This window comes from Nomia melanderi, chromosome 2, assembly GCF_051020985.1.
Source record: "Nomia melanderi isolate GNS246 chromosome 2, iyNomMela1, whole genome shotgun sequence".
Taxonomy (NCBI): Eukaryota; Metazoa; Arthropoda; class Insecta; order Hymenoptera; family Halictidae; genus Nomia; species Nomia melanderi.
In genome coordinates this window covers 31,081,693-31,094,424 of record NC_135000.1, presented here as the reverse complement: position 1 = coordinate 31,094,424, position 12,732 = coordinate 31,081,693, and the positions used below count along the sequence as shown (strand labels likewise).

The window sequence follows — 12,732 nt, the reverse complement described above, 5'->3', positions numbered from 1 at the left end:
AGTCTTCAGCAACGAGATTGATCGCTTAATTATGGAATGAGACGAGCAAATAGAACCGCGCTTCGTCGTTAAACGCTTAACTCGCGCGATAATTAGCTATGTATAATTGGATATCTGCGAAACGATCCGGCTGAACGTGTCGAACCCTCGTAGACCTTGGAGACTCGTGATAAACGGTTTTGGGAATCGTCTGAACGTCACGATACCTGAAAATCTGCTTCTACGGTAGCGAAAAATTGAATTAACACTTCGGAATCTTACAATACCGAAACCCTGACGTGACAAATTTCTAGATTAGTAAGAAAAATTCAAAGGGTGTCGCGATTAACGTTCGTCTATTAAGGATCTTGCTCGCGAATATTTCCTCGTGTAAACAGAGGAGCGACGATCCGCGAATCGCCGGTGCAACAAAGACGCCTTGGCGTAGCGTGTAATGAACTTCGACAGAGTCGAATGCGAAGTGTCAACACGGGACGCGAGCAAATGAAGTATATTTGTTTCGCCTTGAGTCGCCGGTCGGAAACTTTTCGCGTGTGCTTCTCCTCAGGCGCCACTGATAAAACGTTAATTCCGGCGCCTGGGATCGCGGCTCGGCCGAAGCCGCGGCGACTGCGTATTCCGAGATCGTCTTTAATTGCAGTTGCGTACGGATAAATCACACCTAAATCCAGCCGGAAGGTGCACGTGTGTTTGCTCCCCTTCTCGGAGGCGGGAACTCGTTGGTAATGCTCGTGTTCCGTTGATACGTTCGCCGGCATGGTGGTCATCGATGATCGGCGCTTTCGAATTGTTTGGAAACGATTGAGATATGTAAGATAATTGATACGGTAACTAGATAATAGTGTAACTTAAAAATTGTGATACCGAATAATCAACGATTGTTTCTAATTAACTTTCCTATGGAAGAATCAATAAGGCGTTGCAGGTTCTCGTGGCAGTCGATGTGTTAATTAGGAGCCACTGATGAAGAATCAACGTAACTTTTGTCTCTAATGCAGAAAAGGTAGGATAACCTGTTTTGTTGATAGTAACGCGATATAGAGATTAATATATTATACTGTTTTTATAGAGGTTGAATGATAAGCGATATTTAATTGGAACTTCGTTCTAGGAGAAACTTAGCGGGCGCCATTTTCTTCGATTCCCGAGGGCCTGTATCAATAATGGCGGACTATTCGTTTGAACTTGGAAAGTTTTCGTTTGCATCTAGCCTGATCATGGTTTTGAAATGTGAGTATTATTTATAACAATGGCGTTTCTATCTGTTTGCAGCGGGATTATCGCGGTTTGCGGAGACTCCGTTTCAGACTTTGTCGTGTTTTCGTTCTACCGGTTCAGGCTGTGTTTATGTTTCTGTCTGAACCGGACGCGTTAAATATTATTCCAATAGCAGAAGTCTGCTTCGTTAGCGAGTGTACGCGCGATTCAGCGCGGATTCCGTTTTAGTTTGACAATAGCGTTGCCGGGGAAATGAAAGATTCGCATGTCGGTGTGACGGGAAAGAGGACACGCCGACGCCATATTGGATTCTATGCGGCGGAGGATCTGGCTTCTTGGAATAAGAAATCTTCTGTTTTATACGTTAATTTAAATTCAGGTTGACAAACGCTGTTAATATTTATCATTAGTGATATTTAATCAAAGGTGAGAAGCTCCTATAAAAGTGTTTCTAAACGTTCTTCTAAATGGGATACTTGTATCTTCGTTTATCAGTTCCAATAAAGATACTTGAAGGACGAACCGTGGAAAAGTTTGAAAGTTTATTTCAATCTGTAGGACAATGACAATCGCTAGCAAAGTAGAGGACGACTAAAGTAATTAAATACGTGGGTAAAGATTAGTACTTGTACAGTTGTATAATATAAGTGTATAAATGATGCGAGTCCGGATAATGGTAGTCCAATTTTATATACGTTTCAATTTATTGTAATTACATTACATTGACAGATGTACACCGCCTTCCGTAAGCTCTGTCCTTATAAAAATACATAACAAAGCTCGATCGCGCAGCAAGCAAGATACCGATAAATTAGAAAGCGAAACTAGCGGGTCCGTTTAAATAGTACAGTCGTTTTAGTTTTCTTTGTACCTCGTTATGAACGAATGAAAGAATCTCGTGATCGATCGATTTTGTGCGTGTCCGGTGACGTTTCTCGCTCGTGGGGAAACGTCACCATGTCCGGTAAACATTAACATTGTTCGTTATCGTGTCGTTTACATGTCTTTTCTTCTTCTTAAGTATTCGATATAAAAATCAAAGAAAGAAGAACAGATTTCGATACACCCTCGACGATATATATTTCTATATATATATATATATATTATTAATATTATATATATAATTATTAATATTATTATTATTTATCTCTATCGGTTTCTCGAACTAGCACCAATGACTATTCGCGTGGCGATTGCGCTAAAGTACCGATCAATGGACGTTTCTTTATTTTTTTCTCTTTTTTTTTTGTCATTTTCGATTATTCATCGAACTGCTCTCTCCTTTCCCCTCGCTTTCCACCCCCCTCCTCCTCCTCTCTACATCTATCATTCGCGCGTTCATATATGTATACGTATGTATAGGTATATACATATATAAACGCAAGGTATAAAAAATAAAGTCGGACAAGTTATCATTATTTTCTTTCATTTTTACGTTTACTATAGCAAAAATACGAAACCCGCAGAAAGGTCACAGAGACATTCCCTCTCGAACGCATTTCGCTGCGGTACGTGCGTGCACACAAAGCGATTATTTCGTTTCTCGGTCGTAATAATCGTTAAATTAATTTAATCGTCAACGGTCTCTCTTCTCTCGTGCATTCCATGTGACATTAACTTTCTCTCCCGTCGTCGTTGATTCGTTCCCCTATTCACCCCGGAATGAAACTCTCGGTCGAATACGCGGAACGAAAATTGAAGAAAGATTAATCATCAAACGGAAACTAGTTTCTATCTACAAGTATTCGTGTCTATGTATGTACGTAACCGTGTATAATAACCTGTGTGTGTGTGTGTGTGTGTGTGTGTGTTTGTATACGTGTACGTGTCTCTCTCGGTGTGATGTACATAAATAACGAACGTAATGTTACATGGAATGTCGGGCTGAACAGAAAAATTCTCGGAACCGGTGATCCGTCGTGTCGCGCTAGGTCGTCGCGTCGTGGACCTTCGTTTCGAGCGAGTGTTTATTATTGCACGAGGATCGCGAAATTCAACGCAGAGAACGATAAAGTAAAAACGGATGCTGGCCGGTTCGGGCACGGAACCGGCGATCGTCCCTCTTGGTCCGTACATGTAGAACGTGCTTAATTATAAATTACAAACGGTTTCTATCACACGTGTAAAAATCGTTATTCATTGTCAACACCCTCGCTGCTCCTCGAGTTTCAACGTCTCTGCGAGAGTTACTTCCTCCGTCGAACGTACACGCGCGCGCGAACCAAACAAGTCCATCATTTCCACGGGACACCTCCTTCTAACGTGAATTCTACCGGGATCCAATTTCAAATCAAACAAAAATACAAACGAACGTCGCGAATCTGTCAACGTTTGTTTACGGTTTCGTCCGATCGAGGAAATAACTCCCGAGAGAGAGCAGTTTTCTACGCGCGGCAGTCGGAGCGACAAGATGGCGTCGCTGGCGATCGATCGCTGGTGGTCCGAGGAAAGGAACGTCGGGACGGAGGTTCGTTTCCCTGGACCCGACACGGCATCTTTGAACTTTTTTTCTCCTGTTTCTCATCGATTGCTTGCCAGAGCAGGATGATCGCCATGCGACAGACTAGTTAAATAGGTACGCTGATCCGTCGCGGCCTCGCGTTTCCGCTTCGCGCGGCTCCTCGGGCCCCGGCCGAGTGATCTTTTCGGTGTCGCGAGGTCGCTGCGTCTCGGGCCGATTTTCTTTGTTATTAAATCGGCGGCGGCCCGTTCGGGTAGAGGACTCTTGGCGTGAAGCTTCTTGCCAGGTTGTTCGACAGCATGCAGCTGTAGTCTTCTTCGGCGGACGGGACCAGCGAGGCGAAGCCGAGGACCACCAGCATCAGCGCTTGGATCGGCAGGGAGATGCGCAGCACTCGGCCCAGGAAACGGTATCCCCGAGATAATACCGTTAGTTGGCCATCGTCACCACTGTAACACGTGTTTTTTTCGTGGTTCTCGTTAATATTCCTCCCGACAATAACCGACGAGATACGCAGACGGATAGATGGAACCTTTCGCGGACTTTGTTTCAACTTTTCAAGTCTTTCTATAGAGTGAACGGAACTACTTATCGGAGTCTCGAGATACAAGATGAATTTAACACTGGGCTTACGATTACATCGATTTCGATATTGAATTTTAGGAAGATCGTTTAACGAATGCTCTCGTCGATCTTTAAATCTCATTTTCAAGATCTAAACGAGTCAGCGATTTTTCTAGGGACAATAAAATCAACTGTACACTAATGTCTATAAACCCAGTGTTAAGAAAGGAATGATCATTGGAACGCTCCGAACTAAAAACGGAAAATGTTAAAACATACTCTGTGCCGGGTGCGTCGCGGGGCTGTACGGTCCCAGAGGCAGCTTCGTCGAGCAACTACAATAAGTAAAAGAGAAAACACAAACAATAAGGTACTGTGCGTGTGAATGCTACTATTGCTGGGCACGGAACGATAAGAAGTCCTCGATGAAAGGATATTCTCTTCGAACATCTGAACAGCAGACAGCAAACAAGTTTCTCCGCAGAATTCTCTCTCGTAATTGCATAACGACTAATTCTCTTCGAATAATAAAAAAAGAGGAAATTCGCATGAATATCTGTAGTTCCAACGAAACGAAAGATGACCTTTCTTAACGTGCTCTGCATTAGAACGACTCGACGAGTTATGGACAACGTTATTATTCCTCGCTCGTCGGACTTTTATCGGTTTCCGTGTCCAGCGTCCAAAGTATCGCTTAACGTGATTCTACGACGTGGTGCGTACGTCTACACCGAGGACTAACATTTAAAAAGCAAGAACCAGTTTCGGCGAGCAGCCGCAGAGGACTGGCGCATTCCTGGAAATGAACTTTAAGGAAAGCTCCTGCGGATGCAACGCCACGATTTTTCACCCTTTGCACTCGGGAGGCGACTCTCGGTCGCCACTCGATTTGAACCATAGAACTATAAAATCTGATATTTAATTGAACTTTGTATAATGCCTTGATACGCGAAGTATTCGAATAAAATAGCTTTCCTCGACGCGTGATTTCTCTTCGAGTTAGTTTCATGGAATATCCTGTTCGCCTCGTCAACAAAACATTTCTAGTGAGAAACGGCCGAGTGCAAAAGGTTAAGGTAACGCCGAAATTTTACGGTTTCAAGTCTCTGTATTACGATACGTGACGGAATGAATATGGCGGCGCTTACGTCTTGCGAGAGGGAAGCGAGCGACGAGGTCGTGGCCACGAGGCCAGCTTCCCTAGGGTCCATTCCTAGAACTGCTCCCAATTTCAGGGCGTATATTCCTGTCAGCCGGCGAAGGGACTGCAACCTGAGCCGCAGCTCCAGCAGGCAAGCTCTGGTTTCGCCTTTCTCGTCCAGCAACTGGTTCGCCATCTTCTGTAGCGAGAGGACGCGGGGCCCGCATCGCTCCAGATTGTTTCTCAGTTCCCTGGAAAGGATACATTCTTTCCTGTCACGTTTCCTTTTTATTTCTGACTCGATACTCTTAACTCTGAACTTTACTTCTCGATTCTCCAAAGTCAGTTCCTCGGGTTTTCAATGGGAATTCCCTAACTTGTCAAAATCAGCTTCTACATTTTTTAAAATTACCTCTCCAATTCTGCATAATTAATTCCCCGGTTTTTCAACATGAATCCCCTAACAGTCAAAATTAGCTTCCTAACTTCTCAAAATCACCCGTTCAAATTTTCAAACGAACTCTTCAATTCACAAAGCTAACTCTCCCCAGTTTACCAAACTCAGATCCCCAATTTTCCAAAATCACCTCCCCATGTTCCCATAGCGAATTCCCGAATCCCGCAACGAACTATTCACCGAGACAACCACCGAGACAACAGGATCAAACAAAGACGCCAACGTACTTGAACTTATTGTACTTGGCAGTCATAACTTCCGGCGATTCGGTGAGGTCAACCGGCTCGCTGGCCCTTATGCTGATCTCGGTTTTCTCCAGCCAGGCGAGCAGCTCCTCAATGATCCGGTGGAACTGGTGATTCGACATCAGCGTGGCCTGCAGCTGTTCCTGCCAGCGCGCGGCCATCGCGCAAACCTTGTCCCACCTCTCGTTCGCGACGGTCAATCGTTCTCTGAGCTGTGTCGCCCGCCTGGCGTCCTCCGTGTGATCGGCCAGATGAGCACCCACGGTGTTAAGGCTGGCCAGAATGCTCTTGTGGCTGTCCAGGTCCAACAGGAACGCTCGGTGGTCTTGTATGATGTCCTCGAGCTGGTCGATGTCGTTGGGAGGCGAGTGTTGCTCGCTCTGCGTGCCCTCCGCGAACTCCAGCCATATCTCCAGCCGCCACAGGTCGTTCTCCAGTTGCGCCCAGTTGCGGCGCGAGCACAGGGGACAGGTCAATCTGCCGTTGTCGCTGGACAAGTAGAAATTCGATCTTAAACATGATTTTCCTTCATTTCAACAGCTGAACGAAGAAACGAAACGAACGAGAAGAAGAAACGAGTCTAATGAACAAAAGAGAAAGGAGATTCTTCTCGAACGTTTCAACGACGAAACGAAACGAACGAGAAGAAGAAATGAGCATAATGAACAGAAGAGAAAAGAGATTCTCCTCGAACGTTTCAACGACGAAACGACACGATGTTTCGTCCGAACAAAGTCGCGCCACGTCGACGCGAGAAAAGCGGGTTTAAAATGAATGGAGAACGTTAACGATCGTTAACGAGAAACTGTTAGCGCGAAAGGGGGAACACTCGCTGATCGCAGAGGGAGGTGTGCGCGTCGGTGTTGGACGACCTGTGTGTGAAAAATCTCTCGTTTAATATTACTCAATGGTCTTGATCGGGGAAGCTCGTTGATTTAGCAGCAATTAAACAATTAGGATGATGATTTGCTAGGCGAACCTACCTGAGCTCTCTGATCTGTTGTTCCCTGGTCCTAGCCAGTTGGAGAAGGTTCTCGTATCTGTCCGTTAAAGCCTCCACCTCGTTAGCTTTCGCCTCCTCGGGACTCAGCTTGCCGTCCTCGATCAGCAAGCCGTGGAGATGTCGGACCAGCTCGATCGATGATTGACAGCTTCCAATTAATTTGCTCTGCAAGAGAATTCGCGAGGTGCTGTTACTTTAAATACGGCTAAAGTGCTTCCTAGAATAACTAGAAAAATGATCGTCCGTATAACGTAAGTTTGACGTTGAAGTTTGGATTGTTTTCCACGTTTCACTTCGAACAATCGTGACTCTTTTTAATAATTTGTAACGCGATCTATTGTAACCCGTAATATATTTTATAGAAGCATTTGATTCGTTCAGAATTTTTCGCAATTAACGCGTTAAGCGTGCTCCACGACTGATAATATAAAATAGAACAAGTGATGCTTTGGTGTTGTACAATTTTGAAGAATCTCGATATTTAAAAATTCAAATATTAACGTTACGCAACGGAAAGTACTGGTAACGTTCACAACTGAAACAATCACTCCGCGGCTTTCTTTGCAAACATTATGCGGCATGAAACTATCTCGGCGCTTAACCCTTCGGCAACTGTTGACGTCTAAAGACAATAACGACAAAGCTCGCTGAGAACATAAGCGAATTCTAATTTACTATCTATTATTATTCATTCTAATTCATTTCAATCCTTTGCACTCGGAAGGCGACTCCGTCGCCACTTGATCTGACGCGGTAAAACTATAAAGTCTGATATTTAACGCTCAACTGTGTATAAAGCCTTGATACGTGAAATATTCGAATAAAATAGCTGTGTCTCTCACTGTACACGTGATTTCCCTTCGAGTTAGTTTCGAGAAATATCGCGTTCGCCTCGCGAAAAAACGTGAAGCACGTTTAGCGAGAAACTTCCGAGTGCAAACGGTTAATTTCCTTCAATTCAATATTCCGATGGTGTCGATAACACTGTTCTATAAACGTCGACGCGAAATTCCGCGGTAATCGAAGGGTTAAGCGTCAAGATTCGCTGGAATCAGGTTACTTGGCGAGCACTCACGACATTCTTGGCAGCGGCGTTCAAGCCAGGCCCAGCGACTGGATCCGGAGTGACAGCGATCTCCAAAGTGTCCAAAGCCTCGTGGCACTCGCCGAGCGCAGCCTCCAGCTCCATCAGGTACGCGTCGCTGGACGTCATCCTCAACAGCCTCGGCAGAGTGTCGACCTGAACGGCGGTGTCCTGCTCGAACTTCAGCGTCTCGACCTGCACAGCCTCGTCGACCTCGCGGCCCTGTTCCTGTCCCTCGATTTCCGTCCACAGCGCGGCCACCCTGCTCTTGATGTCCTTCCACAGCAGCTGATACTCGTCCACGAGTTCCTGCACGTTGGCCACCTCGTCGGGATGGCACTTCTTCATCACCTTCAAGGCGAGCTCGTCAGCCTTCTGCAGCGTGATGTTCTGCTTCCTCAGCTCCTCCTCGATCTCGTTGAGCTGGTGCAGCCTGCGCTGCGCCCAGGCCTTGTGCTCCGGCGCGGTCAGGTGCTGGATCCTCGTGAGCAGCACGTCGACCTGCGTGAGCCCGAACACGGCCATACGGTGCGTCAGAATGAACTCGCGATAATTGGTCTCGTCCTGCTCGAGCGCCGACAGCACGGCATTGATTCTCGGCTTGAACGTCAGCCACTTGTCGATAAGCTGCCTCGCGTCGCTGATAAGCGACTTGAGATTATCTGGCTCCAAGCCAGTCCTCGATAAGCAGCCGAGGTTCTCCTCTACCAGCTTCACCATCATTTCCCTCATGTCGAGGTCGTCGACGACCGCCCTGGCCCTCTTGATCGCCTTCGCCGACTCCTCCTGCGTGATCTCCTCCAGGTTCTCCTCCAGCTCGACGATCGCGTGGTCGGTGTCGTTCAGCCACTCCTCGTTGTCCGCCTTGAACTTGTGCAGATCCTGCAGCAGGCTCCACGCGAGCATGATGTTCCTGTTCCTCTCCGTGGACTTGACGCAGGTGGCTATCCACCTGCGCTCGAGGCCCTCCATGCCTGTCCTGATGGGGTCGGTGTTGAACGTCGCCTTCCAGGCGTCGCACTCCTTCAGCAACGCCTCGCAGACGGTCAGCACCTCGCTGATGTTCGGGTGCTCCGACTCGATGGTCTTCTGAAGGTGCTTGTGGTCCTCGAGCTTCTTATCGACGCAGCTCTGCGAGGCGGTCTCGATGACGAACGTCTCCGACAGCTGAGCCTCCACGCCGGCTAGCCAGCTCTTCACGTCGTTGATCCTCTTCTCTACGGCGCTCATCCTCCTCATCAGGTCCACCAGCTTGGTGGCCCTGGCTTTGCCTGTCGCCAGCAAACGGTCCCACCTCTCGTTCACCTCGTCCAGCGACTCCTGCAGCTTCTCCCTCTCGGCGTCCTCGGCCGCCTCGATCAGATCCTGGCCGGTCTTCTGCAACCAGGACAGCTCGCGCTGCTTCAACGCGATCTCCGCCTGCAGCTCGCATTCCAGCCTCTTCAGAGTCTCCTCCGGTTCGTTGGGCGTCGTCGAGTCGCAGTCCTGGATGCGGATCTCCGTCTCGGCGATCCACGCGGACAGTCTACCCAGCTTGTCCTTCCATCGGTCGTACAGACTGCAGCGTTCGTCCAGCCTGTAGACCAGCAGCGCAGCTTGGTGCTCCAGGTCGCCGTGCTGCTGGCACAGCAGCGTCCGCTGTTGGTTCAGCGTCTTCATGTCCGACGGACTGAGACACTCCCTGAGCTGCTCGGTGATCACTCCGAGGGACTCCAACTCCGGCGCTATGTTGGTCAGCCTGGTCTGCAGCCGCTGGACGGACTCCAGCTGCTCCTTGGTCCTCGACAGGCTGGCGGACTTCGCGTGGAAGGCCGTGCTGAGGGCTTGGCTGATCTCGTCGAACGTCGCGCCGACGTTCTTCGTTTGCTCCTCGTACTCCGCGTGGAGCTTCTGTATCCTGCGGATGAAGTCTCTCCAGGTCTCGAGGCCGGCGGTCAGATTGGCTATCCTCTGCGAGTCGGCCGCGTGCTCCATGCGTATGGACACCGCCAACGCTTCGTCGCAGTTGACGAGGAGGGACTCCTGTTGCTCCTGGAGGGACTCCAGCTGAGCCTCGCCCTGCGGCATCCTCTCCAACAGAGTCTCTATTCTCTCGAGGATCTTCTCCAGCCGCCTCAGGTGGATGAACCGCAGGTGCAGCTGTCCTCTTTCCCTCTCGGCGTCCTTCAGCCAGGACAGCAGCTTGCTCTGGTCCAGCTTGTACTTGTCCCACGCGGCTAACCTGTCGCGCACCGCCGCGTGCCGCTCCATGATCTTGGCCAGCGTCTCGTTGTGCAGGTTGGTCAGGATGTTGAACTGCTCCGTGGTCGAGAGGTTGCTGCCCTCCTCGGTCCGCACGGTGAGGATCAGGTTCTGCTGGTCCGTCAGAAGGTTCCTGTGCACCTCGCAGAGGTTCCTGTGCTCCGATAGGCCGTTGTAGTCGCCCGGCACCCCATTGGACAGGAAGTCCTGCACGTGCGACAGGTACTCTTGCCAGAGCTTCAGCGCCGTCGCGCCGTCCTGCGTCTTCACCAGGCGGGCCGACAGTCGGTGGTACTGCTGGAACGTCTCCCTGAAAACCCTCTGCCACAGCTGCAGCACCTCGACCACCGACGGCTCCTGCGCCGCCACTTCGAGGCTGCGCTCCTTGATGGACTGCAGCTGCGGCTCCGTGCACGTGAGCGCCAGAAGGTGGTTACGCAGGACGTTCAGTTGCTCCTTCGACTCGCCTTGGTTCACTGCGGTGAGGCTCTGCAAACGGAAGGCTTCGTTACATCGCCGTCTACTTCCCTTCGAGTCGCATGTGTTTCTAGAAACTAGCAAGGGTGCATCAATCCCCTGCAAGTCCATCGCTTAGATACATTTTCGATACTACAGCAGTCTCGAGTGAATCCTGTCGACACGAGCATCTCGAGTTTCAAAAAGTTACCAATCAATGGACTCGTTCATTACGAGACACTTCAATTATCAAACGAATCTGTTCTCGTCTCGAGTGTTCCTTAGCTTCGAGAGACCGTCTCCATCTTTCGATTTCCTCGATCGGAAATCCACCCGATAATACGTACGAATTCGCATATTGCTAACCATTAACGAACCGATACCACAGCGGCACTAATTTGGCTCCAACGTGTACGGCGGCAAACATCTATCATTATCTCCATTATCGTTACATTTACGATCAACGCGTTACCGTACTAGATCGCTATGAATTCGTTCTCGTTATCTACGTCACTATTTTTTCGCGGTAGCTTGAAATACTTCCGGTCCGTCAAGGGCTAATTATCAGCCCATACATCAGCCGTGCTCCGCTGATCCCTTTCCCTCTATCGACGTTCCGGCGATTCTCGAGTAACCCGACGGAATCTAGCTATTCGCCGCGTCCTTGGGGATTCCCCGAAACACCGCGGTTCCCGATCCTACTCGTAAATCCTATCGGAAACACAGCGGGGCGCAATCGAAGTCGCGGGCTGCAACTCTCCTAGCGGGCGTCGAAAGTTTCGCCAAGAGTGTGCTGGCTGCCGGGCCGCGAGGGGTGCACGGCCTGAACGGGGATTGTTCAGCTGTTGCGGATTTCGTGACTGATGTAATTGCCACCCCGGTTTTAAGCCCTTCGGCCTTGACACAACAAATTGTTTCGGAACTACCGCGATTAAAATATAAACGCGCGTGCGGAGCTAATGATCCGCCCGTGTGGCCTGTGCCAAGCACCAATGGCACGCCGGAAACCGATGGACGCGTATTTCACAACGGCACCGCCGCCGTCCGTCCGTCCGGAGGGAACTTCGGACGGATCACCTTGGAACAGAGTCTCGGATAATCCGGAATCCATCACGGATTCGGCCAAGGTCCTCCCCCGACGAGCCCAGCCTTGCGCGATTATAAAAATAACCGCCATCCGAGCTTTTCCGACACGGTTCTAGGCTTCTCTCGCGGGAGCCAGCGAGCCGGCCCTGGAACCTCGATCGAGAAACATCGAGCGAAAGGGGACCGTTGGTTGAACAAACAGAGCGCGTGCCATTTTGGCCGAAGTCAGCTGCCCTAGGCCTTTGGGGTCGAGAGATTTACAGTCAGCGTTCGGTTTGATGCAGGGGATTATAATGATCGATGTTCGATGGGAATATTCGTGTAATTGTAATTATAAACGACACGATGAAATAGTCTTGTCTGTTCGATGGGTTTTATACAGTTCTGTTAGTTTTGGAAGGAAGTATTTCTTTAGACAATGATACATCTGCCGAGACAAGCTTAAGATTGCAAAGGGCTGGAACGAAGAGGTTCGGTGCGAGCCGGTTAACTGCGGAATTTTTAGCGCTCGCGGATGGAACTGGGTGAAGCACGACGGCACGGAAGCTTTAAAATCTTCGATAACGATTCTCTGCTTTTCAGTTGTTCCACGGATTTACGGGGCTAACGAGTTTGCGTTTCGTTTCCTTTCAACTTCCGATTTCGTTTCTAACTTACCCCTTCGCGCACGAAGATTCTTTGGAATGTACGGAACCTTCGGTAGACGAAGCTGAATTATACGTCAATTGTTTGAACAATTGAAAGAGAGGAAACTACCGATCCCTTGTTGTTCCAGT

The 12,732-nt window shown here is 49.1% G+C and overlaps 1 protein-coding gene across 2 annotated transcripts in view; it reads right to left on the bottom strand.

Moving 5' to 3' along the window:
- Positions 1–1,892: 1,892 nt before the first annotated feature.
- Positions 1,893–12,732, bottom strand: part of LOC143174249 (muscle-specific protein 300 kDa-like) — a 43,358-nt gene continuing 32,518 nt past the window's right edge. For both annotated transcript variants that reach the window (XM_076364807.1, XM_076364808.1), the window contains exons 8-13: positions 8,165–10,903; positions 7,070–7,254; positions 6,069–6,575; positions 5,392–5,635; positions 4,523–4,578; positions 1,893–4,128 (exon numbers count right to left, since the gene is read on the bottom strand). In XM_076364807.1, coding sequence (XP_076220922.1) covers positions 3,909–4,128; positions 4,523–4,578; positions 5,392–5,635; positions 6,069–6,575; positions 7,070–7,254; positions 8,165–10,903 — 3,951 coding nt within the window. In that variant the 3' untranslated portion in view covers positions 1,893–3,908. The remainder of the gene's footprint in view (positions 4,129–4,522; positions 4,579–5,391; positions 5,636–6,068; positions 6,576–7,069; positions 7,255–8,164; positions 10,904–12,732) is intronic.